General features: G+C 43.2%; 4 protein-coding genes across 7 annotated transcripts in view; 1 reads left to right on the plus strand and 3 right to left on the minus strand.

Moving 5' to 3' along the window:
* dnah1 (dynein, axonemal, heavy chain 1) overlaps positions 1-717 on the minus strand; it is a 32,154-nt gene extending 31,437 nt beyond the window's left edge. For 2 of the 3 annotated variants that reach the window (XM_051414025.1, XM_051414023.1), the window contains exons 1-2: positions 585-716; positions 13-195 (exon numbers count right to left, since the gene is read on the minus strand). In XM_051414025.1, coding sequence (XP_051269985.1) covers positions 13-192 — 180 coding nt within the window. In that variant the 5' untranslated portion in view covers positions 193-195; positions 585-716. Of the gene's footprint in view, positions 1-12; positions 196-584 lie in introns of all 3 variants that reach the window. The other variant, XM_051414024.1, reaches the window with a different exon arrangement.
* On the plus strand, positions 188-15,239 carry si:dkey-202e22.2 (netrin-4). Of its 2 annotated transcripts, none has more exons than XM_051414027.1 (10): positions 188-291; positions 11,403-11,869; positions 11,964-12,287; positions 12,558-12,684; positions 13,409-13,597; positions 13,812-14,028; positions 14,133-14,260; positions 14,414-14,482; positions 14,573-14,743; positions 14,859-15,239. In XM_051414027.1, exons 1-10 carry the CDS (start codon positions 249-251, stop codon positions 14,993-14,995), a joined length of 1,872 nt encoding a protein of 623 aa, XP_051269987.1. In that variant the 5' UTR covers positions 188-248; the 3' UTR covers positions 14,996-15,239. The 2 variants fall into 2 exon arrangements, with proteins under 2 accessions (XP_051269987.1, XP_051269986.1); XM_051414026.1 differs by lacking the exon at positions 188-291 and adding an exon at positions 10,274-10,847.
* A 741-nt stretch (positions 15,240-15,980) lies between these two features.
* On the minus strand, positions 15,981-18,501 carry chchd4a (coiled-coil-helix-coiled-coil-helix domain containing 4a). Its single transcript, XM_051414029.1, has 3 exons — positions 18,333-18,501; positions 17,309-17,407; positions 15,981-17,208 (listed from the first exon to the last, which is right to left on the minus strand). The coding sequence occupies exons 1-3, from the start codon at positions 18,352-18,354 to the stop codon at positions 16,832-16,834; spliced, it is 498 nt and encodes a 165-aa protein (XP_051269989.1). The 5' UTR covers positions 18,355-18,501; the 3' UTR covers positions 15,981-16,831.
* Positions 18,502-19,471: 970 nt separating this feature from the next.
* On the minus strand, positions 19,472-24,313 carry LOC127372318 (protein transport protein Sec61 subunit alpha). The gene is made up of 12 exons (XM_051415883.1): positions 24,151-24,313; positions 23,227-23,294; positions 23,058-23,123; positions 22,873-22,951; positions 22,504-22,635; positions 22,223-22,332; positions 21,704-21,857; positions 21,440-21,600; positions 21,115-21,312; positions 20,758-20,949; positions 20,592-20,668; positions 19,472-20,479 (listed from the first exon to the last, which is right to left on the minus strand). Exons 1-12 carry the CDS (start codon positions 24,155-24,157, stop codon positions 20,293-20,295), a joined length of 1,431 nt encoding a protein of 476 aa, XP_051271843.1. The 5' UTR covers positions 24,158-24,313; the 3' UTR covers positions 19,472-20,292.
* Between the last annotated feature and the right edge of the window lie 2,267 nt (positions 24,314-26,580).

Genomic DNA, 26,580 nt, shown 5'->3' on the forward strand with positions numbered 1-26,580 from the left:
TTATGTGCTTACCTGGAACTTGAATGTAGTGATAATATCAGTAGAGTAGATGCCCCTGTGTTCATTCACAGAGCATTTTCTGATTGGAGGGAGTTTGCACCTGTGACTTAAAGCTGGAGGCTTGGGATCTGGAGGTTTGCTGGGGTGGTGAGGGACCAGCACACCGAAACCAGGCCGATATTTCCCTTCCATGTTCTAGCAGAACAAATAATTTAAAAGTGTGAACAACGACCTGCTTCAAAAATAATATGGACTTTATAGACTATTGCCTCAACATGTGGATGAATAGAAGTAAGTGAACATTACGTTTGTTTCTGACATGGGAGCATCTAACGTAGTTGTATTTTGAAAAGTAGGATAGTAAATTAACAGCATGCTGCCAAATGAGTATTAGACCAGCAAGATCGGCTTTCAAAAACTCAGGCTATAAAACTGTAAGCAAACTAGTTAGCTAACATTAGCTGTTAGCACTGACAACACTTAACGCCACTGTTTGTTCCCGTCTGAATGGGTCCTATTAAACTAACAAGTAACATTTGCTATTTTCATTTAGTAAACAACAGAATATGATTATTATGACATACCTTACTTTAAATTCAAGTTGTAACGTCCCTAACGTAAAATATTGGCAAGCTAAACTTCTGAAATCTCAGTTTCCAAGTGGAAGTTATGGTGCGTAGTAAATGTTGGACGCGGCAACGGTTGTCATGGAGATGAAGATGCGTCGCTCTGCCAACAGAGCAGAGAGAGCCAAAGAGAGATCCTTGACTGAAAGAAAGAGCTTTATTATGTTTGTTTAAAGAGCACACTTTTTGTGAAACGGAAAGAAAAAGAGAAGTGGATGAAGGAAAGCCCACTTTTTACTCCACTACATTGTTTGCCAGTCAATACAACCCCACTGTGAACCCGGAAATGTTGAGTACACCTAAAGTTTTATGTTAGAAATGTTAAGTGTGCTTCCCCAGCATATAAGTTAGAAACAGAAACAACTTGCACATGTTGGGCAATTAGCACGAGTAGCATTAATTAGCATAATCGCCTATATGGATAATATTTCAGCTGCTTGACTGATTTGGACAATATAGGAGGGGTTTTAGGGGGTTATACAGGGGCTGAATCCATTTCCAAAAACATTAAAAATACAAAATGGCCATTTAAACCAGAAGTGGCCATATTTCAACTCCATGTGGGCCAATTTTGATTAATTTTTAGTCGATTTTTAGGTAATTTATATACTTGCATTTTAGAATGAAGAGAGCTCAATGCCATGTGCCATCAATTGTGTCAAGGGCCGAATAATGGCTGCACAGAAAGAAGAAACACAGGTTTTTACATATGGTTTATCATCTCAATGCAAGTAAGTTGATCAAAAAATAAAAAGAGACAAACCTTATCCACGGTAATCAACACATCAACAGTTACTGTACGATTATTCCATATTAGTGACCCCACCATCTGCCAGCTGAAATCCTCAGAGCAGTCTGTAAGATGGACCAAACAAGTGCACCCAGTCCCAATGGCATTTGACGCAGTAATCTACTAAGGAGTGATCCCAATGGAGTAAAGCTGGCTGACCTGTTGAATGCCATCCTCTTGTGCAGTAAACTCCCAAAGTGTCTAAAGAGGAGTTGAAAGATTTTTATCCCCAAAGCAATGACCCAGAGAAACTGACCAACTCGAACCAACTGCACAGTTAGAATAGGCTCAGAAATCCTAAGAGTCCTCTTGAACTTCTTGGCCAAGTGGTTGGCCAAAGCATGTCCGGTGCACCAAAGAGAGGTTTTATTAAATATTCTGGATCGTACTAGTGGGCAGAGATGGTACAGGAAAGGAAACCACTAGGAGTAGTAGTAAAAGTGGAAATCCTGAGGACATACGTATGTAGATCCCAGAATGTAGACAGAGCATGACTAGGCAAATTTCACAGGGACTTTTGGATGAAGGAAATGACTACAGGGACACAGTAAAAGATCTCAACTATGGCGTATTAGAAATACAGGACTCCAGCGACTCCTGGGTGACCCAGGCAGGGGTGGAGATGAGAACAGGGAGGAAGCGGAGAGAGGACGAAGCAGTGCTGCAAGCCGAGTCTCACCACAGAGTCCTGGTGGGAGCAGTGACGAGGGACAGAGCTGGTCTGGGAACCTTTCCAGCTCCCCAGTACAAGGCCAAGGGGAAGGAGAAGTGCAGGCTGGTCCAATAAGAAGTAAGGGCAGCAGTGAAGGAGGAGAGGTCCAGCAGAGCGGTCAGCATGAGGCAGCAGGGGGCCTGGACAAAGTGGGAGCAGACGGACGCATCACATGGACTGATCTCTGGCAAGCTGTGCCTCAGCGCATCAAGTTACTGATTCAGGCAGTGTACAATGTCCTGCCCAACCCATCAAACCTCTTTATCTGGGGCAAAGCAGAATCCCTGGATTGCCTGCCATGCCCAGGCAAAGAGACATTAGATCAAATGTTTAGCTGCTACCCAAAGGCTCTTGGGCAGGACTGGTACCCCTGGCACCAGAACCAAGTTCTGAAACCCAGTGCAGAAACCATCAGCATGGGAATCAGCAATGGCAGACAAGCACGTCCAACCACCCAGACAATTTTGTAAAGGCTGCAGTACAGCTGCCAATGCCTACAGCAGCAAGAAGTCCATCAGGAATCCTGGCGACAGTGCAGGACTGGCAGCCTTCTGTGAGAAACAGTAAAGTTTCCACCACACATCGCCACGACCACCTTGAGGCCAGATGTCATCCTGGTCTCAGAAGCAACAAAGAACATTGTTATTATGGAGCTGACCATGCCATGGACTGCTGGAAGGAGGGCTGGAAGGCCAGGTGCATGCCCATGGAGGTTGGCTGCAGAGGTTTTGAAGGGAAATCACTCTACAAAGCCTGGATAGAACTGGGCATCACCAGAAAGGAGAGGATAGGAGCCATCAAGAACATCACAGAGGCAGCGGAGAAAGCCTCAAGATGTCTCTGGATTAGGAAAGGAGGTTTATGGGGAGGAGCAAATGCCACCTGGACACAAGGTGTGGTCTGATCAACCATTGCCTGAGGGTGTCTGATGTTGAAAGACCCAAAACACCCAGTGACCTGCAGGTTACACCATTGATAAGGTGTTCAGGATTATTAAGAGTTGTATTCTATGACAGTATTCTGGAAGAACTTGATGACAGCAAACTTAAGATGAAAAGGTTATCAAAGCTAAGTAGGGGAAGTGTTCAAGAGACTTTCCAAGGCTGCAGAATGAAGAGAAAAATAGGATCAAACAAAGTGCATGCTTAGTGTCGCTTGGGCATCTTGTCTTCTTATTGTGTCCATCGTTCTCCAAGGAGGCTGCTGCCGTCAGAATGGCGGCTGCCAAATGTGTGGTGGTTGCAGGAACTGTGTTCCCATGACTCGAGCAGAACTGTAGAAATATCTTAATATAATAAGAAGAAATGACATTGAGCTCTCTTCATTCTAAAATGCAAGTCCAGTTTATTAAGCACATAAATTACCTAAAAATTGACTAAAAGCAAAAGGCCAAGCAGCTGCTGAAATATTATCCATATAAGCCATTATGCTAGTCAATGCTAATTATGCTAATTGCGCTACTTGCAATTGAAAGTTATCATCCGTTCATTCACATGAAACCTTGGTGTACTCAACATGTCTGGATTTCTGGCAGGTAGACTATTTGCAGATTCAGGTTTTAAATAGAGAACATGTGATCAGTTTATAAAATATAAAGTTATGGATGAAACTACCCAACAATGTATGTGTAATGACACAACCTGATTGAATCTCAAAGCAGTAGAGGACATCAAAAAGTTTTTTTATTATGTACATATATTCCTACTCAGAACTGAGTAAATTTACATAACCACCAGAGAAATGTCCCATGACATTGTTCTCCACAGGTAAGCACACTCACATCCCATGCTGTTCCTGGTGAAGATAGTGATGGTAATGGCAGTAATGATAAGCCAATGAAATTTGATTGGAATGCACACTTTCCTGTGTGCAAATTTCCAATCTTTCTACCACCCATGACAGCTGTCCACAAGGGGGAAAACCTCATTGACCCGTGCGATCCCCACACTCCTGGGTCACAAGGGCATCATAACCTCCCCTGTTTCCCATGGCAGATCACAGGCATCATGCACTGCGGCCCCTGCTCCTGCCCCTGGCCTCTTCAGCTGAAACCCATCAGAGCAGCCTGAGATTGGGTAGCCAAGCACAAATGAATAGTCTCATGCGTCTGATCCCTCACATGTCACTTGCAAAGGACACACTGCCACGCAGATAGGGATAAATTAAGGTTGAGAGGGAGGGGACCGGAGAGTGGCCGGAGAGGTGTAGTCTGTGTCTGGGATCATGAGGACAAGGGGGTCAGGGGTGACAGTAACTCTACTCAGCACTGTGAGACGGTCATGAACAAAATGCTTTACAATGGAGCTCAAAGGTCAAAGGTCAAATACACAGAGTGGATTGATATGGATACTATGGATACTGCTATTCTGTGCAGCGGTCATTACTCAAGATAGGTCTGTTGAAGTTTTTAGTGAGAGGCCTCCCGCTTCATTGGCTTCTTCTCAATGGAGCTCAGTCTCAAAACAATGACCTCACCCAATGAGGAAGCCTAAACCCAATGAAAGACTTCCCCAAGGGTCTAAATAACCCACATCTAATGATGACATTATCATATCAGAGTGGGCTTAGCACTCAAAGCATCCTGACCACAGCAGTTTATTAATCATTAGCACATGTGTAATGGTATCGATTAAATCAGCGAGGAGATCCAGGGCCAGAGAGGTTCCAAGGAAAACCTCATGAGAACCACAAGTCTCTGATGAGGTGGTGGTCCTCAAAACATGGTCGCCTACCAATGTTTGGTTGGCAGTGCTGCAGCCATCTCTGGAGCCAGGAGCCCACCATGGTGATGGGACTTGATTGGACAGATGTGGCCAGCAGCTCTGGGTGAGTGGAACTGATTAAACCCTAACAAGCTCTGTTACGGCTTTGATCCACCCTGTACTCGTCAATTTCCCACTTCTCGCTCTAACAGTGCATCAGCAGATATATGCTGACATTAAAGATCTGGCTCAACATCAACCATTAAAGAACATCAATATTAGTCACTTACATAAACACCCAGCTGTATAATCCATCCTCTCCACTCTTCATCCCAAAATCCTCATATTATTCATTTACTTCTCTTCCTGCCTCTCTCTTTTTTTTCTTTTTTTACAGTACTGGGATGTTGTGAGGGTCATGCCTTTGTGAATACAACTCCCATTTTACACTAATGACATCAGCATGTGCTGCTAACTTTAGCTCTTCCTGAGGGCCAGATGTTGGCTGATAGGATCAAACATTGGCCATCCCCCTCTTACTGTCACATTGTTGGGCAAGCCAGGAGGGTTTAGTGGTCGCATACATTTCCACATACCTCTTTTCTCTTGCAGAAACCCACAATCTGACCACAATTGTGGGCACACCCATAAGTGTGATTTTATTTTTGCATTTGCACACAGGAATGGAAACATAAGGGTATGCTGTAGTTTCCTGTAAAATCTCATTAAACTTTTTTGAGAATAAACTTTAATGTTGCTCAGTTCTATCTAAAACAATGTGAAACACATAAATGGATCATTTGCCACTAAGCTATGAAGTCTTCCCCATGATTTACACTTTGACACTAGGGACAAACAGAAGTCCTGGACACATTGTAAGAATCATTTAAACCTACCACTTACAACCTAATACTGGTCACTGAACCCCATTTTCAAAGCACCTTTTCCCTTTTAAAGGGCATCTTATCTGAGCGACAACACCACTGTGGCCAATGAACGTCACTGTCAGTCCATAGATAAAACCACCATGAGGGCAGCAAATGTCACAGCAACTTCACAGTGTTTTGTGGCAGTGGATTTTACAAGAGCAAAGCAGATACTAGCAACATGTGTATGAGCTTGCCTCCGTGCAGATTTGATTTTGGACTGTGTCTGGTCATATGAGGTGCTGTTGTTTAACGGTGACCCTTGTGCTTGGCTATACATTGAAGTTGCCGTCATGGCTCTGGTGACTCACAGGTGGACTCTTGGCATGCCAGTAAAGACTTTTTTTAATGAGCTGAAAAGGGCCTCAAAGCTGCAAAGTGGCCAGACCTGTGAGACAGACTGGAACCCCCAACCTGTGGTCCAGGACCTCAAACAGCTGCATTTGATTTTTCCTCTCATTTGCTCCATTTCTCAGTGTGACTTTTAGGAGGGGAACCAAAGTCAGACAGCACGGGTCATAAAACTATTCAGTGTAGCAGGAGAATCTCAGTGGTGAAGAACTAAAACTATTTGTGTGTATTTATGTGAGCATAAACATTATGTTTGTGGTTACCTGCATCTAACTGAAGACTAATCAGTGTCCAATATTTATGCCAGCCTCATTGTGCTGACCTCTGACCCCCAGCGCACTTCATGGTAGTTAGCTTTGTTCAGCTAGTTTGCCCTTTTTATATGTCAGGTTTTTAAGTGTCAAACTAAATTTCCTTTGAATCCATTGAAGTTCTCTGAGACAGTTAAAATAAATTGTTATGCAAGCCAAGTCAGTATGCTTTATCTAAGTGGGTGTGCCAATATGAGCTGGAAGAATAAGAAAGCAGTGAACGGAATCTATAACACATGTCTGTGTGTGTTTTTGTGGTAGAAAATCAGTGTGTTTGCTGGCATTCCAGTTTGTTTATGTGGGTGGGCAATGGAAAGCACAAGAAAGAGTTATCAAGAAGTTGTGTCTGTGTGTCAGAGTGACAATGTGTTTATGTGAGTGAGTTGGTGATGCACAAAAGTAAATCTTGAGCTTGTTAGCTGATGACATCATAAACAAATATAAAAAAAAGTCAGACAGGGACACGAGACTGACGGGGCCAGTAGTAAGAGAGCATGTTTGCTTGTGGGTGGGACGTTAATTTGTTGTCCAATATTAAACAGGAGCTATAAATAAGTCATCACCACTCAGCTGAAGCCACTCTCTAACATTCCCGACATTCCTGCTCGTTAAGAATTAATAAAGAATAAATGGTTCCGCATATTTTCCCCGTCACTTACACACATGTGAAAGTTCCTGACCATAACTCTTCCATGTACAAATACCCACAAATCCCCACACAAGCTCACAGACGCACACATGATTGGTTTGGCAAGTTGCCCGAGTTCATCGCAGAGGCCTTGATTTGTCGGCCCTGCCTCATCTGGCCTCTATCAGTTTCGGGTCTGACAGTTTAATCTGTGTCATTCATCCTCTCACATCAAAGGGGCAACATGCAATCTAAACCTATCATGCTAGCACATAAGTACACTAACACACGAGGTAGATGTACACACGCACATGTTAACGGACTAACTTTAAACTGTCTCCTTGAGGGTTGTTAATTAAAAAAACCCTCCTTGACGTGAGGATCATAGCAAACATCAGCAGCGAGGAGGCTTTCTTTGTCAGCTGTCCGCACTGTTTATCATGCTCACAGTGATACTAAATTCAAGCAACAGACCAGACTCAGGCTATCCTAAAGAAACACAGGGCTCTTGGTTTTATTGGACTTGAACTGTAGAACTTTGCTGTTGACCTATCACCTTGACCTTTTAACTTGAAACTACTGACAGGCTTCAGTATTTAAGAATCATTTCTTGTTTGATTTTAAAGAGTGCAACTGTCTTTCTTGGATCTATATATCAGACATGAAAAACATTCAAACATTCAACAGGATAATTAACTCTGACCTCAGTGCTTAACTCAAGCACACCCTATTAACCATGGCACTTACTGGTTGCTCTTGCGGCCAGTGGTTAACGTCATATGAGATCCTACTGTGTGTTGCTATAGTCAACAAAAATGTCAAAACAAACAGAGGTATTTAAATTAGACTGGCATAAAGTTGACTGTTCCAAATCCACATACACCAACTGAATAGATGTCCTATTTGGATAAAACAATCAAGGCCTGATTATGTTGGCCTGTGAGGCTTCAGTGCAGTAAAGTCGTGTAAGAAAGCAGCTTAATCCTCTTCATCCCTGGAGGAACGTATGAGCTGACATGTAGAACACAAAGGCTGAGAGAAGACATCCTCACCGAAGGAGATGGCAAAGTGTGGAGTGACACCGTGTGCCCGACACACACATGTATGAGCAGCCCGGACAAACATTGAGGATTATAAGGGAGTCCCTTTTCGCCTGACCCCAGCTCTCTAACCCCCCGGCCCCCATTAAGCCCTGTAAATGAGAGAAAGAGGAGCAATTAGAGAGGCAGTCATGGGGCAGGTAGGAGATCCCTGTGACCTTTCCTGGCTGGTATTTGACCTCTCACAGCTGGGGGCCATGATGAAGTTACATGAACACTCAGGGAACATAGTTGCTGAAAAGAACTGGGGGGGGGGTTCACTCTGTGCTGAGAATGTAACATGTGTTGGGAACTGCGGTGTGAATTCTGTTGTTTATCCTCCTTTATATGCTCACGTTCTAAACAAGCACTTTATGGATGTGGGTGGCTCTGCATTCCTATATCACCGAAAATTACCCTTAATTACAATTTAGTCAATTAAGAATCCAATGTGTTTTGCAATTTGAAGCCAAAATGAGCAACCAAACATAGTTTACTTGCACTTAAACTGGCTGCTCTTAAAATGGTTATGACTCTGCTGCAAAACTTGACCTCAAACCTCAGAGACTTATATATGCTGAAACCTGCAGTTTTGCTGCCTTTGCAGATGTCAGATCAGTCACAGTACAGAATGAACTTCTTCCAGAACTAGCCTGATTCTGTCAATGAAAGCAAAACCAATGTTGATGTTTTATCCATTTCCTTAAACACACAAATGCACACAGGTTCTCTCATCCTGCAACCTGTAAAAAAAACGTGAATCTTACTTCTGTGTGCGCCATTGAGCCTGAGGACTGACTCTAAATAAGTCCAAAGCAGCCAGAAACTGTCTGTGTGCAACTAACAATACCAGATAACAGCTAATCCCTCATAAATGGCATTACCCTAATCTCCTATAAAGCTATTCTTAGCATATACTGCACCACTGGAGTGAGACGAAAGGAGAAACTGTGAGATGAGAGAAGATGGAGAGCCTCTGGGGTTTTATATTGTGTGGAGGCCTGCCAGACACTATAGCTGGTGTTGAGTGGAGAGCAGGAGGACAGAGAGATGAAAGGAAAGACCAGGAAGGGGTGAATGAAGACAAATGTAGCTACGGAGCGAGATGGAGTGATATATGAGCTGAGAGACTGTGGAAAAGAGGATAAAAACTTTAACGTTAAGACACAGTTGAAAACAAATGTCAGATTAATAAGGATTGATGACTGGATGTTCCTTATACAACATCATATCCTGCTTTCTGTCAGTAGAAACCAATAACACACATCATTATTACTGGCCCATATGCCATTCCTTACTGATTCTGTTTTTGTTCTCCACTGTGTGGGGAAGCGAGCAGGCAGGTCTGTAAACAATTTGTATGGCATTAAAGACATTTATGGAAACCAATCCAATTCTGTGTGTCTATTCCAATTTTCTGAGCCTCCTGTATTTGAAGTTGAGCCATAAAACTAAAGAGACATGGTGTTTATTCTTCCAACTCAGAGGGGGGAAAATACATGAGGCTCAGTGAAGGACCTGACGTGTGTGGTTAAAAAGAATTTAAAAAGAGGGACTGTCATGTATCAGACCGTGTGTTTATTATCCAAAGTTATAATGTAGAACGGAAGACTAATCTACCCAGTCAGGCAGACAGATGGGAGAAAGGCCCTTTTCTTGTCGAAGTCATTTGCATGAAACTCCAAGCTGTCAGATACTCTTGGTGCCACAATGCGCCATCAAGCTGCAAATAACTGCACCGAGGACTATTTCTGTCTCCCTTCTCAGGTTTCTTCCTGCTAGACTTCAAAGAGACCTGTAACTCGGAATTACTGCAGCTGAAAAACAGGAGGGCAGAAGCAGATAAACTAATTTCCTCGACCCATTACGAGGCCCTGGTTAGTGGAGGGACCTGGTGTAGCTGGTATGCGCGGTGCGACTGGTTCACATTAACGGCGGTGACGAGCTCGTGCAAGTCGCAAGTCTGTCCTCCGGCAGAATCTCAATGGATGAAAGTCGGCAGAAAACAATTAAACTTCTAAATCCAGGGTCGTTTTGGTTTGGTGCTGTTGGTGCAGTACTCTCAGTGTGCGTGTGCATGTGTGTGGGCGGGGAGGACACCGGATAAATAGAGCGCACACCCCTCTCCTGTGCGTAAACGTAGAGCGCTAGAGCTGCTCGGGACACGGAGCTCTCGGGTTGGCTGTGAATTAATGGAAACATTCATTAATTAGCATAGAAAAGGACCTATCTCTGTCATAGTTTAGGCTAACAGAGAGAGAGAGAGAGAGAGAGAGACTTTCTACTGCGCAGAATGGATGAAGACAAACCTCTATCAAATGGAAATTAGTAACATTTCGTCATGTCACATGTGGAGCGTACATTCTTGGACAAACCTATTTCTCTGCAACACTCCAAATCTGCCAGAGAGATGCCCTAGATGTTCCTGAGGATTCTTTGAACTTTATCAGGGATTTTTTTTCAACATCGTTCCTGGGGGGACATCGGAAAAATACTAAACTGGGTTTGCGCATTGCGTACTTGGCAGGGAAATGCGCTTGTCCGTTACATAGACCCCCATAATGTTGGGACTAATCTCTGCTGGAAGGCGTTTATCGCACCATGTATGTTGTAAACACAGCAGGAACGAGGATGAGAGTGTTTAGTATGCTTGGCAAAGGTCGACATCAGCTGCTGGCGGCGCTCTGTTGGCTGGTTTTGGTTGTGACGAGGAGCGGAGCAGGTGAGGTGCATCATCATCATCATCATCATCACCACCATCTCTGTGACTGTTGATGCTGTTTCTCTGACATCAGTTGCGTCATTGTGGCCAAACTTGCCATGTCGTTTCCCCCCCTTGTGGTTAGGATTTGATTGATTGGGCAGACACTGCGTTAAATGTCCCTGAAACTGATGATGTGCTTAGTTTTTGCTGCCCTAAAAGTAAAGGCCATACCTCATAAATTTGATAGCGGGGCCGCCTTGTGTCTTGCCATTACATGTAACCTGAGAGCAAATGCTGTCCAATGGGGAAAGAGCAGGATTCGGTGTCACATCAGAGCAGCCGCACTGGCACAGCGGTCAAGCAAATTAAATATTCATGGCAAACACAATGAAGTGGACTTTGGTTTTGTCCATGATGACAGTGCTGCAAAGTGCTTGTTGTTATTTTGAAGGGTTTTCTGTCACCAGATACAGAGTAGAAGCACTGATCTGAATACCTCTATTATCTTAGCACCTGGTGAATGCATTCTATGTTGTGAGACTCTAACTGACTTTCCATCACCCTTTGTGTCAGTCTCCAGATGTGTGGACCATGCCTGTAGTCCACCCATAGGGAACCTGGCTAGTGGCAGGACCCTCCTCACCCTCTCAAGCTGCTGTGGGAACAGCCCTTGCCACCATTCACCTGTGAACCCTCACCTATGCCCCGAGGATACTCACCCATCTGCTCGCATGACTGATGACCCTTTCTTGCATCCAGACACCTGGTGGGCATCAGGTGCAGGTACCGCCATGCAGGATGAGATCAGGTTGGACCTGGAGACACACTTCTGTTTGTCCCATGTGGTTTTGGTATTCAGGTCACCCCGACCTGCTGCCATGGTCATCGAACGTTCAGCTGACTTTGGAAAAACCTGGGAAGCGCTTAAGCTCTTTGCGTATAACTGCACCGTGGAGTTTGGTTTGCTTGATGATTTCACACAGCCAGGCTCTTTGTGTACATCCCGTTACAGCAGTGCTACACCCTGCAGTAAGGGGGAGGTAAGAGAATATGCAGAAAGATGCAGCGTATTATCTTCTAGCTGATCCACAATGTTTAATTCTGTGCTGATTCACACTCTGTTTCTCCTCGCAGGTAATATTACGGACACTAGACCCCAGCAGTGCTAAAACACTGGACCCTTACAGTCCAGAGGTCCTTGCACGCCTCACCCTCACCAACCTCCGCATCAGACTGCTAAAAGCTCAGAGCTGTCCGGCACCTCTAAATCCCCCTGCAGAACACACAAGCCCCACAGCCTCATCTCTGACCTCCACACCCACCACAGAAAGCCCAGCCTCAGCACCTTATGCTATTTATACTTTACTGGCCAGAGGGACCTGCCTGTGCCATGGACATGCTGAGCATTGTGTACCACACAACAGCAGCCACCAAGACACAAGACAGGACAGTAACAAGGTGAGTGGCTATGCAGCTATGAGAAACAGTGGGTCTGTCAGTTTTTGGTTTGACTTGTGTTCTGTTACAGCCCTGTATAACACATGTGTCAGGATGTTAGGTCCAGATGTAAAATGTACTCACTGATGGAAAAAGGGTTTTAAATAGCTTAATTTACTCTTCACACCACCTGCCTGGCTCTATTTTAGATTTATAGATCTAGACAACAGGTGTTTGTAATGTCTGCTAATGTAGGTGAGGTAACTGAGCAGCCCCAGATGTGTCTTCCAGGTGCCTGGTAGGTGTCTATGTACTCACCACACAGCAGGGGATCACTGTGAGAAGTGTGCCCCGCTCTACAATGATCGTCCCTGGAGGCCTGCCAACAGCAGCAGTGGGGATTCCAACCCGTGCCAGAGTAAGTGACCACCAACAGGATGGCCGACTGTTAGATCAGTGGATAAGCCTGAGAAAAATGTAGAGGGAGTATCAGAGGAGATATATTTGGACTATATTACCAGCAGTGTGTCCGGACTTTTTTGAGTAGGGTGGCATGAGGTTTTTGCCTCAGCTTTCCAGTCATTCCTGATTTATATAATTCAAATACTGTTTAGGGACCTAACCCATAAAGTGGGTGTCTGCAAAGGGGACCCATAGAACCCATTTTCATTCAGATATATGTCAGGGATCTCTTTGAAAATGGCCATTCCAGTTTTTGCATCACCAAAATGTTTTCAAAAACTTTATTTAGCCCCTTTCCCGTCATGCTATTGTGACATGGTTGGTACCAATGGATGCATTAGGTCATCTAGTTTCATTTGATACCGTATATTTACTTACTTGCTTTAAAATGAAGCCCACTACTGCTTCTGAAAGACAGTGCGAGTGGAAGAGGTAACGGGATAAAGGGGTGGCACTTGGGGTGGCCAATTAGGTTTTTGGGGCTGGGGGCAGTGTCACCCCAGGCCCGTGCTCTGGACACGCCCCTGTATATCACACACATAGACTACATAGACGGAACAAAAGTCTAGCACAGACTTATGATTCCATGCTCCTTGTTTGCTTTCTCTCTCCCACCCCTTCACCTGCCTCTCTATGATCTCTCTGATGGCTGATGACTTCACACACCTCTGTGACTTCAGAGTGCCAGTGCCACGGTCACGCAGATAGCTGCCACTTCTCTCAGCGGGCATGGCTTTCCTCCGGTGGCACCAGTGGGGGCATTTGTGATGACTGCAGACACAACACTGTCGGGCGCAGGTGCCAGCGCTGTCGCCGGGGCTACCACCGCCACCCATCCCTGCCCCTCACCTCCGCTCACGCCTGCACACGTAAGAGACACAGAACAGGGGGCAGAGGGGGCACTGACTCTGGCATGGGAGGTTGTATGGATGATTTGATTTGACAAATGTTTTTTGGATAAAATGAAACAGATCAATAATGTCTTATAGCTCCATCTGCTGGAAAATTACCCATTAGAAGAGGAGAAAAATTAAATGTTTCAGCAGCTTCATAAAGAACTGTAACTGTGTCTCTGTTTCTCAGGCTGCTGGTGTGATCCACAGGGCACTTTGCCTACTCCTCCTGGAGAGGAGGGACCCTGGTGCCACCCTAGAAATGGGCAGTGCCACTGCAAATCTGGTGTAGGGAGCACAAGCTGCAGTCACTGCCTGCCTGGCTATTGGGGTTTTGGAGACGAGGGCTGTAAACCCTGCGCGTGCCCTCACAGCTGCGATCCAACCACTGGGCAGTGTTTGGACAGGTTAGCCATAAGCTTAATCCATGGCCAAAATCTTAACACATCAACTATGTGGTTGATTGCTAACAATTAACACTGATGCAATGGATTAAATTCCACTTTTGCAGCTACTCAAATAACCAGGTGTTCAATGTGCCCATTGGTGGAAAAATCCCTGATCTGGATCACATGTTCACAGTTGAAGAAGAGGTACAGTGGTCGAAGGAGCTTGCGGTTTCTGCTCTGCATTATACAGGTGAGTGCTGTAACAGCTGACTATGAAGTACTGCTGTGTTGCTCATTAACTGTGGCGTCCATCTGCATAGTAAGACTTAAAATTGTGGGATTGTAGTGTTTCATACGGTGTAATTGTGGAGGTAAAAGTGTATAACTCAGTGTCTGTGCACAGGAAAGTGTAGCTGTAAGGAGAAAAAGCTGAGAAGTGTGTCTGACCTCTGTAAGACCAAACATGATTATGGTAAGACAAATGCATAAATTGTGATCTATACTTTGGCTGATGTTTCAGAAGATGCCCTCTCAGTCTTTTTTTCTGTGTTGCTCCTGACAGTGATCAAGGCCAGTGTGCTCTCTGCGCATGACAAAGGCAGCCACGCAGAAGTGCAGGTCAAGGTTCGTAAGGTCCTTCAATCAGGCCAAGTGGCGCTCTACTTGGGGACCATCAGCATATATCCTCTGTCCTGGACCAGCCGCGGCTGCACCTGTCCTGTTCTAAACCCAGGTAAGACAAGTTCCAGAGAAGGAGAGACTTTTAGAAGTAAAGGATGATTCAAAAGTTAGAAAATATCAGGCTAACACCACAGTAATATAAATCAATTTACCGTGTTTTTCATTAGGTATGGAGTACCTGCTAGCCGGCCCAGAGGAAGCCAAGACAGGCCGTCTGCTGGTCACCATGCAAAGTGTGGTGGTCCCATGGACACCTAGACTAGGTCTACTTATATCAGAGGGCCTGAGGAATGGATGTCCATGAACCATATGATCCAAAAAGGCAGGACACTCTTCAGAGGATTTCACAAGGATGTTTATGAACCAATGGACCATTCAGAAAAGAGACTGAAAATCACTGGATCACTGATAAACATCAGGGGGAAGTTATTACTCACAATGTGTGGGTGTGCTACACAAAATAAAGACTGACATGAATTGATGATTGAATGATTGCGTGTTCACATTTAATAAACTGTACCTGACATTAAAGGTCTTATGCAAACAAATGTTGTTTTTCACCTCAATTAAAGCTGATAACCAAATGCATTTTGGATCCAGTTAAAACTTGGGAAAATACCTGGATTTGTTAAGATTTGAGTGTAACAAATTTATTATTCAATGTTTTATCACCTCTTTTTTACTAGCAAAGCCATGTAAGAAAGTTTAAACTCCCATTTCACACAAAAATCAGTTTTTCTTCTTGGTTGCCTGTTCCTACAGTTGGATGTTTTTTAGTTTGACACTAGAAGGATGTTTTCACATTCATCTGCAGAAAGTGGAAAGTTCATCTGATGGAAAAGCCAGATTTTAATGAGCATGATTAGTCTGGAGGTCAACCCTGGTCCAGTATGCAACTTGTACAGTGTGATGTAAAAACTTGAAGCCACCAGTGCACACACACTGACAATGGACTTTAGTTTGTTTTGAATGTCACATATAACTGGATAAAACTTGTTATAAATAGTAATTATAATACATTTTGAAAGCTAAACCTATATAATTTGGATTCACTAAATGCTATGACACTAAAAATTATAGAAAAGCTATATATGAAGTAAAGGCTGTAAAAAAGTGTAGTTCTGTCTTATTCAGTCACACCTTTTCCTCAACATGTCACTCAAAAAGGCAATTTTAGTAAGTAAAGCTCACATGACTTTCAACGTGTGAGCAGAAAGACCACTGACGTAAGAAGGTGTTGTGCTCCGACTTTAGAGGGACAAAGGGAAAAATAAAAATTGAGGTTGTCAGATTGTTCAATGACCATTTTAATCTGGACATTGTTGGACATTGGTTTGAGAAAAAAAAAACCCATCAAGTCTTTTAAGGCCTGAATGACACTGAATGGTGACCACAGCATCAAACCAGAGACAGTGTTAAGACAACAAAAACATTTATGCAACGACAAACAAGACAAACCACTTTGGTCTAGGCCAGATACAGCATCGATTAATTAAAATGACAACCACTGTTCATACGGCAACAGATGTGGATAGAGACCCTGTAGTTTTACGTGATGTTAACAAATGGTTAAAAACGTGTTACTGTCAATGTTCAATGAGCTGAAGCTGTAACATTAGCCTTGTGTTCTTACCAGTGACCTGTATTTTTTGGTCTTTTCAAGTGATGGACAGCAAAGGGATTCAACTGTTAAGCTGTGGTAAGAGTCAAAACTTTGCTAATAAAAAAAGATATATAGTAGTGACAAATCAGTGCTGAGTGATAATCCTGACCAGCTGAGATTAACAGAAAAACACACATAATGATTGCCAACAAGCTCTTCTGACTGACATGAGAACAACACAGCAAATGAAATCCCTACAGCATATAAAGTGTCTTTCAGCTAATGTCCCTGCAGTGAATAACTTTGCCCGTTGTCATTAAATCATATTATTCAATGATTTCACCAAACAAAGCAGCCTAAAGGTTTGTACTATATTTCTCCGCATTCACAAAGTCCTGGCCCGTGAGCGTCAAAGCTATGTCAGTATGTCAGCCCTCTCTGTAGGCTTAAAACAGGGGAAGAGACCAATCAGAGGTCGTCATGGAGCGTCATTTATGCTGGGCAGAGAACAGGAGCCTGCATAACAAATGACTGAGCTTAGCTGGCAATCTGGTTGTCTGTAGGTGACGTGCTGTCAGATGAGACGGTGGACTCGGATGTTGAAGTGCCTGCGGTAGAGTCAGTTTCAGGAGGTAAGGCAGAGCCCTCAGTCGGCGTGGCAGAGACAGAACCAGAGTTGGACTCTGCTTGCGAGGAACTCTCTTTCTCTTCCTCCTGAGGATAGAGCTCAGGGTACCTCTGCATGCACTCTTGCATGTTACGGAAGTTGTCGATGCACTCGGAGCCCTTTACCTCTTCCTTACTGTAGTGGAAGCAGGAAAAGGCCTCTTTGAACTGAGAGCCACAAGGTCCGCTGGCCATGCCGCCCAGGCACGGGCAGTTCCAGTTTATGTCTCCACTTGGCAGAATCAGGCCTAAAGGAACCAGACAGAAGCAAGTTAACAAAGACCTTTATGAAGAAAGGAATAGTTTGAAGTCAGGTCTACCTCTTTCCACACAGACTAAGTGACTAACCCTGTTCCTCATAAGGATCATCGGGGTCCTCTGGAATGAGCTCAGCGTTGCTGGGTGTCTCATGATCTTCTTTGGTCACAAAGATGATGCGATCTTTACCTTAAAAGACAAAAAACAAACAAGAACAACATGGATTACAATCAATTACTAAAATCCATTTCCACTCAAAAATCTGTTTTTCCTTCTTGTCCCTACGGTGCGATGTTTGAATGATGTCTGTGCAGCTGTTTCCACGTTCATCTGCTGAATGTGGAAAGTTTCTCTGAGCTCACTGAAAATCTGATTGTATGATTTATGAAATTACAAATCATTTGCAAGTTAATCCTGGTGTAGTTTGCAACTTATTAAAATGTGCTGTAGAGACTTGAAGCCACCAGTTCACATACACTGAGAATGGACTTTACAGTAAAACAGGTAACAGCTGGTGTACGGCAGGAAAACTTCAGAAACTAACAAAATGTGAATATTCATAGACATTCAAATGATATAATAATTTATTGAGCAGAAGGAGTTTTCTGGATTTGAATGTGGAATATCAGACACACATTATAGCTGACTATGTGTATAAGTGCCTTAATACATGTCTGGATGTGATGTTTAAAGTATAAAACCCTGGTCCTGGATCATGTATATAATACATAAAGCCCTTTCCATTACTACTAGTATCGTATAGCTGTAGTGTTATATCGGCAGTGACCTCTGGGGGCGCACTGTGGCAGTAGCTCTAACTTGAGTTGACCCGCTGTGCTGTTTGATAACCGTACATCACCATCAGGGCGACTCATTTGACAGCTCGTCCAATTACTGACCGACCTGTTCAATTCCTGCAGCGTCCTGTGTATTAATTATACGTCCTCCTTTACTATCGCTACAGTCTGTCCCCCCCCCCGCAGTCAGCCAGGTAGCTGACCGGCTGTAAGTGAACGCTGTCTCCAGACAGTTAGCCTAGCATGGTGTCTGTCTCTTTGACATTGCTCTCTCTGTCTGTCTGTCTCTCTGTCTGTCTGTCTGTCTGTCTCTCTACCTTCTTGTCTGCAGTACGACATGTCTGCCGCTGTCTCTGTCCGTCGAGCGTCGTCCTCTGTGGCGGTAAAAGATGACCAGCGTGAGAGAAATTACTCAACAACTGCGAGGATTTCATTTGATAAGTTACCCGGCGTCCAACAGCCCCGTCGCCCCCTCTGACCTGTCCACATGTGGGCGCAGGATATTGACGTCACACGTTTTTTTTTTTTTTTTTAAATAAATAAATACCACCGATAAATAACTTATATATACCGTCAATGGTAAATATGGAATAAATAATTAATAAATAAGAAATGTTTATATGTCTAAAGCTGTTGAAGAATTATTTTTTTCCTTTGTCTTTATTATTTCACCTTTTGACAACTAGATACTAGATATTAGTTTCTTGGTTTGTTTTTTTTTTATATTCATTAAGTGGTATGACCTCTATGTTCTCACAAATAAAAAAAATAAAAAGAAGACAGTTTAATAAATTAAAAAAGAAATCAAAAGAAATATGCCCGCCATTAATAAATGGAAAGTGAAATAAAAAAATATAGTCTTGTGTTTGTAAATAATTTTAAATAGACTGCACTGCCGTGTATGATAAAGTACAGTTAATAACTAGACCCTAGATTTTTATTTAAAGAGCTAGCAGATGGAAAATTGGCTTTGGGACAAAATGCAAGTTGAGAAATAAATAAACGTTATGTATTGCTGTGCATCAATGTATTTAATGTACTGCTATTGATCACCAAATTTATATAAACCGTAACTGTAATGTGAAAAGGTTGGTGTTTATATAGTATGAATAACATAACCTCAAAATGTACTGTTAAACAATGTGAACAGGTTTATCTTTACATTCAGTGACCTCTAGTGGAAGTGATCAGTACAATGTACAGCAACTGAATGAAACCACAGCAGACACGAACATGTCTCAACTCTAGAGGCTAACGTCAGCTCAACAGCTCTTATACGTTAATAACAGTTTGTTTTAGTGTTACTGCTCCTATAGTGTCAAATCCAGCTTTAACTATCAACTGTAACCATTTAGTTGTTATGCTTCATTGTTTGCCCCTTAAATAGTCCTAGACACAGACCCTGCCAGTAAGATGCACAAGGAGACAATAGGAATCAAAACACAATATCCAAGTGTGTTGGAAAAAAAATCCTGTTTTTTTAATAACACAATTATGTCTGTTACATAAAGTAAAAACCAAAATGAAACCCCTTTTCGTCCCTATCAAACCCACCCTCATCCCGACCATCTCGGCAGTATTGTGCAGCGATTCAGTCTGGGAATAAAAGAGCATGATGACAGACAAACAGTTTCCTTTGAGGACCCAGAGACAGAGGACAAACAATGTGCCCTACATAAGACCAGAGTGAATATAAACACAGTCCATCTTTTAAAATATCAAAATAAAGGTAAATAAACACCACCAACAGCTTGTCTGAGATTACCAGAACGCTTATCAGGAGCACAAGCATGTTTTATTCATACTTTTCACATCCTGCTATAGGCCCCTAAAAACCTCAAGCATGATCGCTACGTGATGAACATGACAGGACTTTCTTTGAATCCCCCCCCAAAAAAAGAAATGTCCAGGCACAGTGCTTTCAGCTTGAAATAAGCACTAGCAGGTTGTTGCTGTCTTTGTGTTCCTTGAACATGCTGCGATGAAAAACGCCTGAGGTAAGTCAAAGACGGCACCTCACACTTGTGTGCTTTAGGCATTCTTCAGCTGATAAGACAGTCATTGGGGACTTAGGCAGCCTGCAAAGAGATGTGTGATAGCTATTGGAGTAAAAGGACTGAAGAGACACAATATGATGCGCAACCCTTGGAGGAACTGCAAGAGTTTTCTCAGCACTGACATGCTAGAGATGTATGGTGGAAAACAAAGATGGTAAAAAAAAAACATGATGGGGGTGGATGCTTTGTGTCTTGATTTGTGTCAGAAGGATGGCATTTTCTAGAAGAGCAGTGCTCCCATGCTGCCCATTTCGCTCTGCTCCTTCACAAAGATTTCAAAGTACTGGTAGATGATGGTCACAGCCAAGAGGATTCCTGTACCCGAACCAATGGCACCCAGGAAGTCAGCCATGACAGACAGCCCTCCTATACAGAGGCCACCAAAGGCAGCAGCTGTGGGGATGTACCTGCGAACAGAAAAAAGTAATTATAGATACATAAATATTCTGGAAGACAACTTTCCATATAGCGCAAGTAGAAAACATGAAGCCTGAGACTGTCTGCAAGGTCGCTTTGTACCTGTTGAGCTCATGCACCATAGAGGTCTCTCTGTGTCCCCTCATTACCATCTGCTGCTCCTTCAGCTGCTTCGCCACCTGAGACACACAAAGATATACACGCAAGTTAATTTCATGTGGGACAGACACAAGGCAAATTGCAAATGTGTGTACAAACACAGACTTACATCTTTGGCTGAGGATCCTGAGACCTCAATCCAGGTCTTGGAGAAGAAGGCACAGGAGCCGAGCATGAAGACAATGTAGATAACGGCGTGCACCGGGTCATCCAGAACAGAACCAAATGACTCTGGAGGAGAAAGGTAGTAGCAGAGGCCGCCCACTGGGTAGGCTCGAGCTGGTCCACCACTCGTAGCGTCCTAAACAAAACAAAGAGTAGTGAGACGCAGCATATCCGAGCCAGAACCTGACTGTGCCTTCTTTATGAAAATAACAAAGACTCCTTAATATAATCTCATGGTCTTGTCATATCACAAAGACTGAAACTAGATGTGCTGGAGTCGAAGAACTCCTCATATACTTACAGACCAGGTTCCCAGGAGGTTGACGAGGAAATTGCCGCTAAAACGTGTTGAGAGCATCTGAGAAATGACGTAGAGATTGGACACCAGGGCCGACTGCAGGATGATGGGGATGTTGGAGGTGTAGAAGAGTTTGATGGGGTAGGTGTTGTACTGACCACGGTAGCGTGCTGACTTGATGGGCAGGTCCACCCTGAAGCCCTGGTGAGATAACAAAGTGTGCCAATCAGTAAGCTGAGATTTGTTTCAAAACCTGCAGTCCATTAATTCCTTCTGTGCTGCAAAAGCAGGTAAGGCACTGGATTGTATTTAGATTGTGTTAGCTCACCTGAAAGTATATGACCACTGCAAACACAAAGACGGTGGCGATGAGGTTCATGAGGTTAGGCAGGTTTTGTCTGTAGAACGCCTCTCTCAGGGCGCGCACCTTGTCGGTGCGGGTGGCAATAAGATGGAAGAGAGCAATGATGGCTCCCTCAAACTCAGTACCTGGATAAACAAACAGGAGTCACAAGGTTAGTCACTGTAATGAAGATGAAGCTCCTTTATGATCCTCTCAGCTTTAAAATGTGTTTGTTCCTAGTACCCATACCTCTGCCAGTGTTGACAGTGGTGGGGCTGAAGGCCTTCCAGACGATCGTCTCACAGATGTTGGTTGCAATGAAGAGAGAGATACCGGAGCCCAGACCATAGCCCTTCTGGAGCAGCTCATCCAGCAGCAAGACAATCAGACCTGCAACAAACAGCTGTAGAAACAGACGGGAGGTTTGTATTGAGCTGATTCAGGTGGACAACCAGCAGTTCAGAACAACAAAACATTACAACAGTCACAATGAATCAGTCGGGGTTTGAATTTTCTGATTTCTGCCTATCCCACGAAGGGAAATCATTACAATTTAATCTTCATTTGTAAAATAAACTAAGATAAATGAAAATATATTACATAAGCTAATATGTTTTATATTCAAAGTACCTGACTCTATGCATGACATACCATTACAACCAGGCTGGATTACATACTACAATACTGTATGTATAAGACTACAAAAATGCTACTTTCAAGGCACCGTTTCCAAAGTTTGGGAGAACAGCAGTGAGAGTTTTTATTAACCTGGATGATGATGAGCAAGCATATCCCAGCACCCATCTCTGAAGGGTCTCCATACATGCCAGTCATAACATATACAATGGCCTGTCCAATGGTGATGATCATTCCAAACACTGTAAAAAGACAGAAAAAATGATTTATAATAGACAATCTTGCAGGGGCAAAGACTTATGATGTTACTGACAAGTGAACAGTGTATTGTGTCTGCTTATCTTCAAAGCAAATAATCTTCACAGTTTTTCACAGGTTTTAAAAATAGCAAATGCAGTGAGCAGTGGACCTACATTTCTGAGCTCCATTGAAGAGGGCTCTGTCCTTGGGAGTGTCTCCCACCTCAATGATCTTGGCACCAGCCAGCAGCTGCATGATAAGGCCTGAGGTGACAATGGGTGAGATGCCCAGCTCCATCAGAGTACCTGAAGGACAAAGTGAACCGCATTAGTGTCACTGTAAGCCTTAGTACAACAATAGCAGCAGTGCCAGATACAATGCATGAGGACCTACAACAGTTGACCTTTGACTTCTCACATGAGATAATGAGATTATGTCAGGCCTGATAACAACACAGAAATTAGATTGCTTCTCCTTGTTGGAGCTGCACAAGACATAAAAGAACTGTGATTAGGCCTGTTTAACATAGACAATTGAAGCACCTCTGTTGGAAGCCAGGATCACTCTCATCCAGTAGAAGGGATCTGCTGAATCTGACGACATGATGCCGAAGAGAGGAATCTGAATAAGAAAGAGAGACAGAAAAAAAATGTCACCAACCACTATCACCAAAAACAGAACCGGTAGGTTGGTTGTCTTTAAGGTTTCTCCATCAATAGATACTAACCTGGCAGCACACCAGAAAGATGAATAGCGTGATGGCGGTCCATAGTACTTTTTCTCTAAACTGAATCTGTGAGGATTAAAACAAAAGCAGATGTAATTCATATCCATTCACAAGTGCACAGTGCGGAAACATTGCAACCTAATAATGATGTTCAAAGACATGAGCTTACCTTTCTTTCTGGTTTCTGAATTTCTGGCAAGACCGCACAGAACGGCTTGATGACTTCCAAAAATTTAACTGCAGACAGAGATCAGCAGGTTAAAACACAAAGGTAAGATTGCATTTACACACACACACACACACAGCTGTCCTCTGCAATACTCCTGTTATCTCGGTCTTCTTAAAGCAGATTAGCTTGATGATACGTCATCACTAACCACCAGCTAAACAGCTGCCAGCGGTCAACTGAGTATTTTAATACAATATCTGGACATACAAACATAAAGTTCAACACCCCTGAGATAACTACTACCTGTGTGCAGTTATTTTACACCGCTGGCGGCCTCGCTAATGAGTGTTTGTCTGGATGGTGATCAGCTCTGTCAATCACTGGAAGTGACTTTGACAGCAAGAGATTTAACGTTGTGCCACCTCAGTTATTTTTCTAGTCCTCGACTAAGTTAATGTTAGTCCATTTGAGGAACTGCACATCTATGAATGTACTCACACAGAAAGCGCAAAGACACAAGTTTAACTGAGTTCAAACTCCCCCAGATGAACAGCGTTAACCACCGTTAGCGTGATGCTAACTAGCCTTCAATCACAAAACGAGTGAGCAATCACTCAGAGACAGGAAGCTTTGACGAGTATTTAAAAGACACAGACGAGCTGTTAGAAATGGTCTCAGACTGGAACAGATATCCTCACCGTCAGATAATCCCACACAGACAGAAAATAATCAGAATAGAAACTTCAAATTAGCCTCCTCTGTACGCTAGCGTCAACTTGCCACCTAACCTAACCAAGGTTAGCTAATTAGCTTGTCGACGGACGCTTCATGTCCATTATTGTCCGAGATTTTTACAAAACAGACAGACAGCGGGTATTTTAGACCACCCTAAACACGTGTGAAGAAGAGAAGATTGTCACGTACTCCCCATGGTGTCCTTAGGCCGACTCCTGCCGTGTTACTGGTACCAGTTTGAGTGCTCAGTGGAGTCGGTGTGGCTCCATCCAGCCGCTCCGTAAGAAAAGGGAGAGCAGTAGAGACACGTCACCAGACAAGCCGCTAACCCACGTCACTTCTCTGAGACACACACACACACACACACACACACACACACACACACACACAGAGGGCTCACACTGCTCACTGCAGCCCGGTGCTCTGTCCGATCAATCAATACTCTTATTGAAGGTCGTTAACACATCATCTTCATTCTGGAAAGGCAGAGGTTTTAATTTATTAACACTTACAGTGTAATCCACTGTAACACAGGGCTCTCCCATCCTCCAGAGGGCGCCCTACTCCAGACTCATCGGTAGCTCTTAGCTGAGGTTACACACTTCTCTGACTCCTCCCTCCCTCTGAGACAGATGTATGCATTTAAGGCAGGAGTGTATTGGTATTACTGTATGAAGAGAAGTGACTTAGGTCCATACTGAAAAACTTGCAGAAGAGATGATATGATCAATTTATAGCTTTAATCTCATTATGCAAGTGATTTAAATAAGTAGACGTGGTATTATTGGATCTATCAGTAACAGCCTTATCTCAGCACTCCGATTATGTGCACTGCAAGGGTGTTAAAACATCATTTTAAATTTTATAAACTTTTTTTTCCTTATGATTTCTGTGGAACAATGCAGCTACACAACCAGACACTCTCCAGTTATTACCCTTATGTATGTGGAGTCACCTGATAGTACAGTTTAACTGCAGTGGTGTGGTTATAAGAGAAGAACTGGGTATGATTATTGCAAAATAACTTCCTGCACACACGCAGTGGTGGAATGTAACTAAGTACATGTATTCAGGTACTGTAAGGAAAGTCTTGAGTTATTTGTATTTTACTTGAATATTGCCATTGCTTCTACTTCTACTTTAAGATACCTATAAGCAAAAAATATATATATTTACTGTACTTTTTTAAATACAGGACCTTTACATTCATTAATTGTAGAAAACAAACTCAATACTTCTTCCATCACATGCAAGAAAGCCACAAAACAAACCAACACTGTCTGCACTGACTGGTGTCAGCAGTGGAAACTAGCACACAGGATGCACTACTAACTGTTGACTGTGCAGTTAAAGAGCTCCAGTAATGCAGTTTCCTGTTTATTTCTCTAAATTGGGTTTCCTTTTCTTCTAGGAGGCCAGCAGGTATGGGCTGCACCAGGTGTCACGATGTATTATCACGTATAAATGAAAAATATTCACTGTAAAGTTTCAGCAGTGCAGTGTTAAGTTTAAAGGTGACCGAAATTTTTAGTGGACTTTTCCAAGTGTTGTGCAACATTTCAAAATTCAATTTGATAATAATAATAATTCAAGTTTTTTTCACGCTATCATCTCACCACTAGAGCTCAGTGTTGTTACAGTGGTGATATTCAACCAGGCTCTATCTGTGTGTGTGTGTGTGTGTGTGTGTGTGTGTGTGTGTGTGTGTGTAGTGGGTTTCTGTGGTTTTCTGTCGGTGTGGATAAATGATGTATCAGATGAAAACAAACATAGACTCAGTGAAGAGAGGCTCATTCAAAGTGTTTGTGTGTGTAATGAGAAGATTTCATCGCTCCGTTGTAGTTTTCTAAATTCTGGGTCAGTGATTGTGGTATCGAACTGTTGGCTGGTCTGTGCTGGTGGCACACTTAGCCACTGACCCATAATAATCAAACAACACCATGATGGGAGCTTTCAGCCATCTGTACAGTACATCTGATCCGTCTAAACTATCACTTGATTTGTTTTTCAGCAGAAAACACACACAAACACACACATAAAGAGGCAGTGGAGGATGGCTGAGTCCCTGCTCATCTGCCCTCAGATAAAGAGATATGTGTTCATGTGGTTATATAATGAACACAATGCTGTGAGCTAACACAGAGGTGAGGACAAGCAAATACCACACAGGCCCCCTCCAGTCGCTGCCTTTCACACAGTTTTGAATAGCCGGTTATATTGAAGATCTAGTAATTTCTCTGCCAGTCATCAGGAGACTGTGTTCGACTTTGGCTTTGATATGTTAATCAGATGTTATTATTAGTTGGAGGGTTTTATTTCTGAATGACTCATGTTTTAATGAAAACTAAGCAATCCAGAAATTATTGTTTAATCTTCCAAAAAAGATAACACATGTGCAATTGGTCCCTCAGCGCCAGATAATGCAAATAGTGGCAAGGCACAAACAAATATCTATTATCTTTTTATACAGAAGGAAAATACATGCCAATAAAACATGAATGCTGATCTAATTTTTGGATAATTTCGTAACGTTTTCCCTCCAGTATGTCTGTTCCTGTGTGTACCTGTGGAGGACATTGTGTCTGTCTGCAACCTTCAGTTATGTAAACTCAACAATGT

The sequence above is a fragment of the Dicentrarchus labrax genome, unplaced genomic scaffold, assembly GCF_905237075.1.
Source record: "Dicentrarchus labrax unplaced genomic scaffold, dlabrax2021, whole genome shotgun sequence".
Taxonomy (NCBI): Eukaryota; Metazoa; Chordata; class Actinopteri; family Moronidae; genus Dicentrarchus; species Dicentrarchus labrax.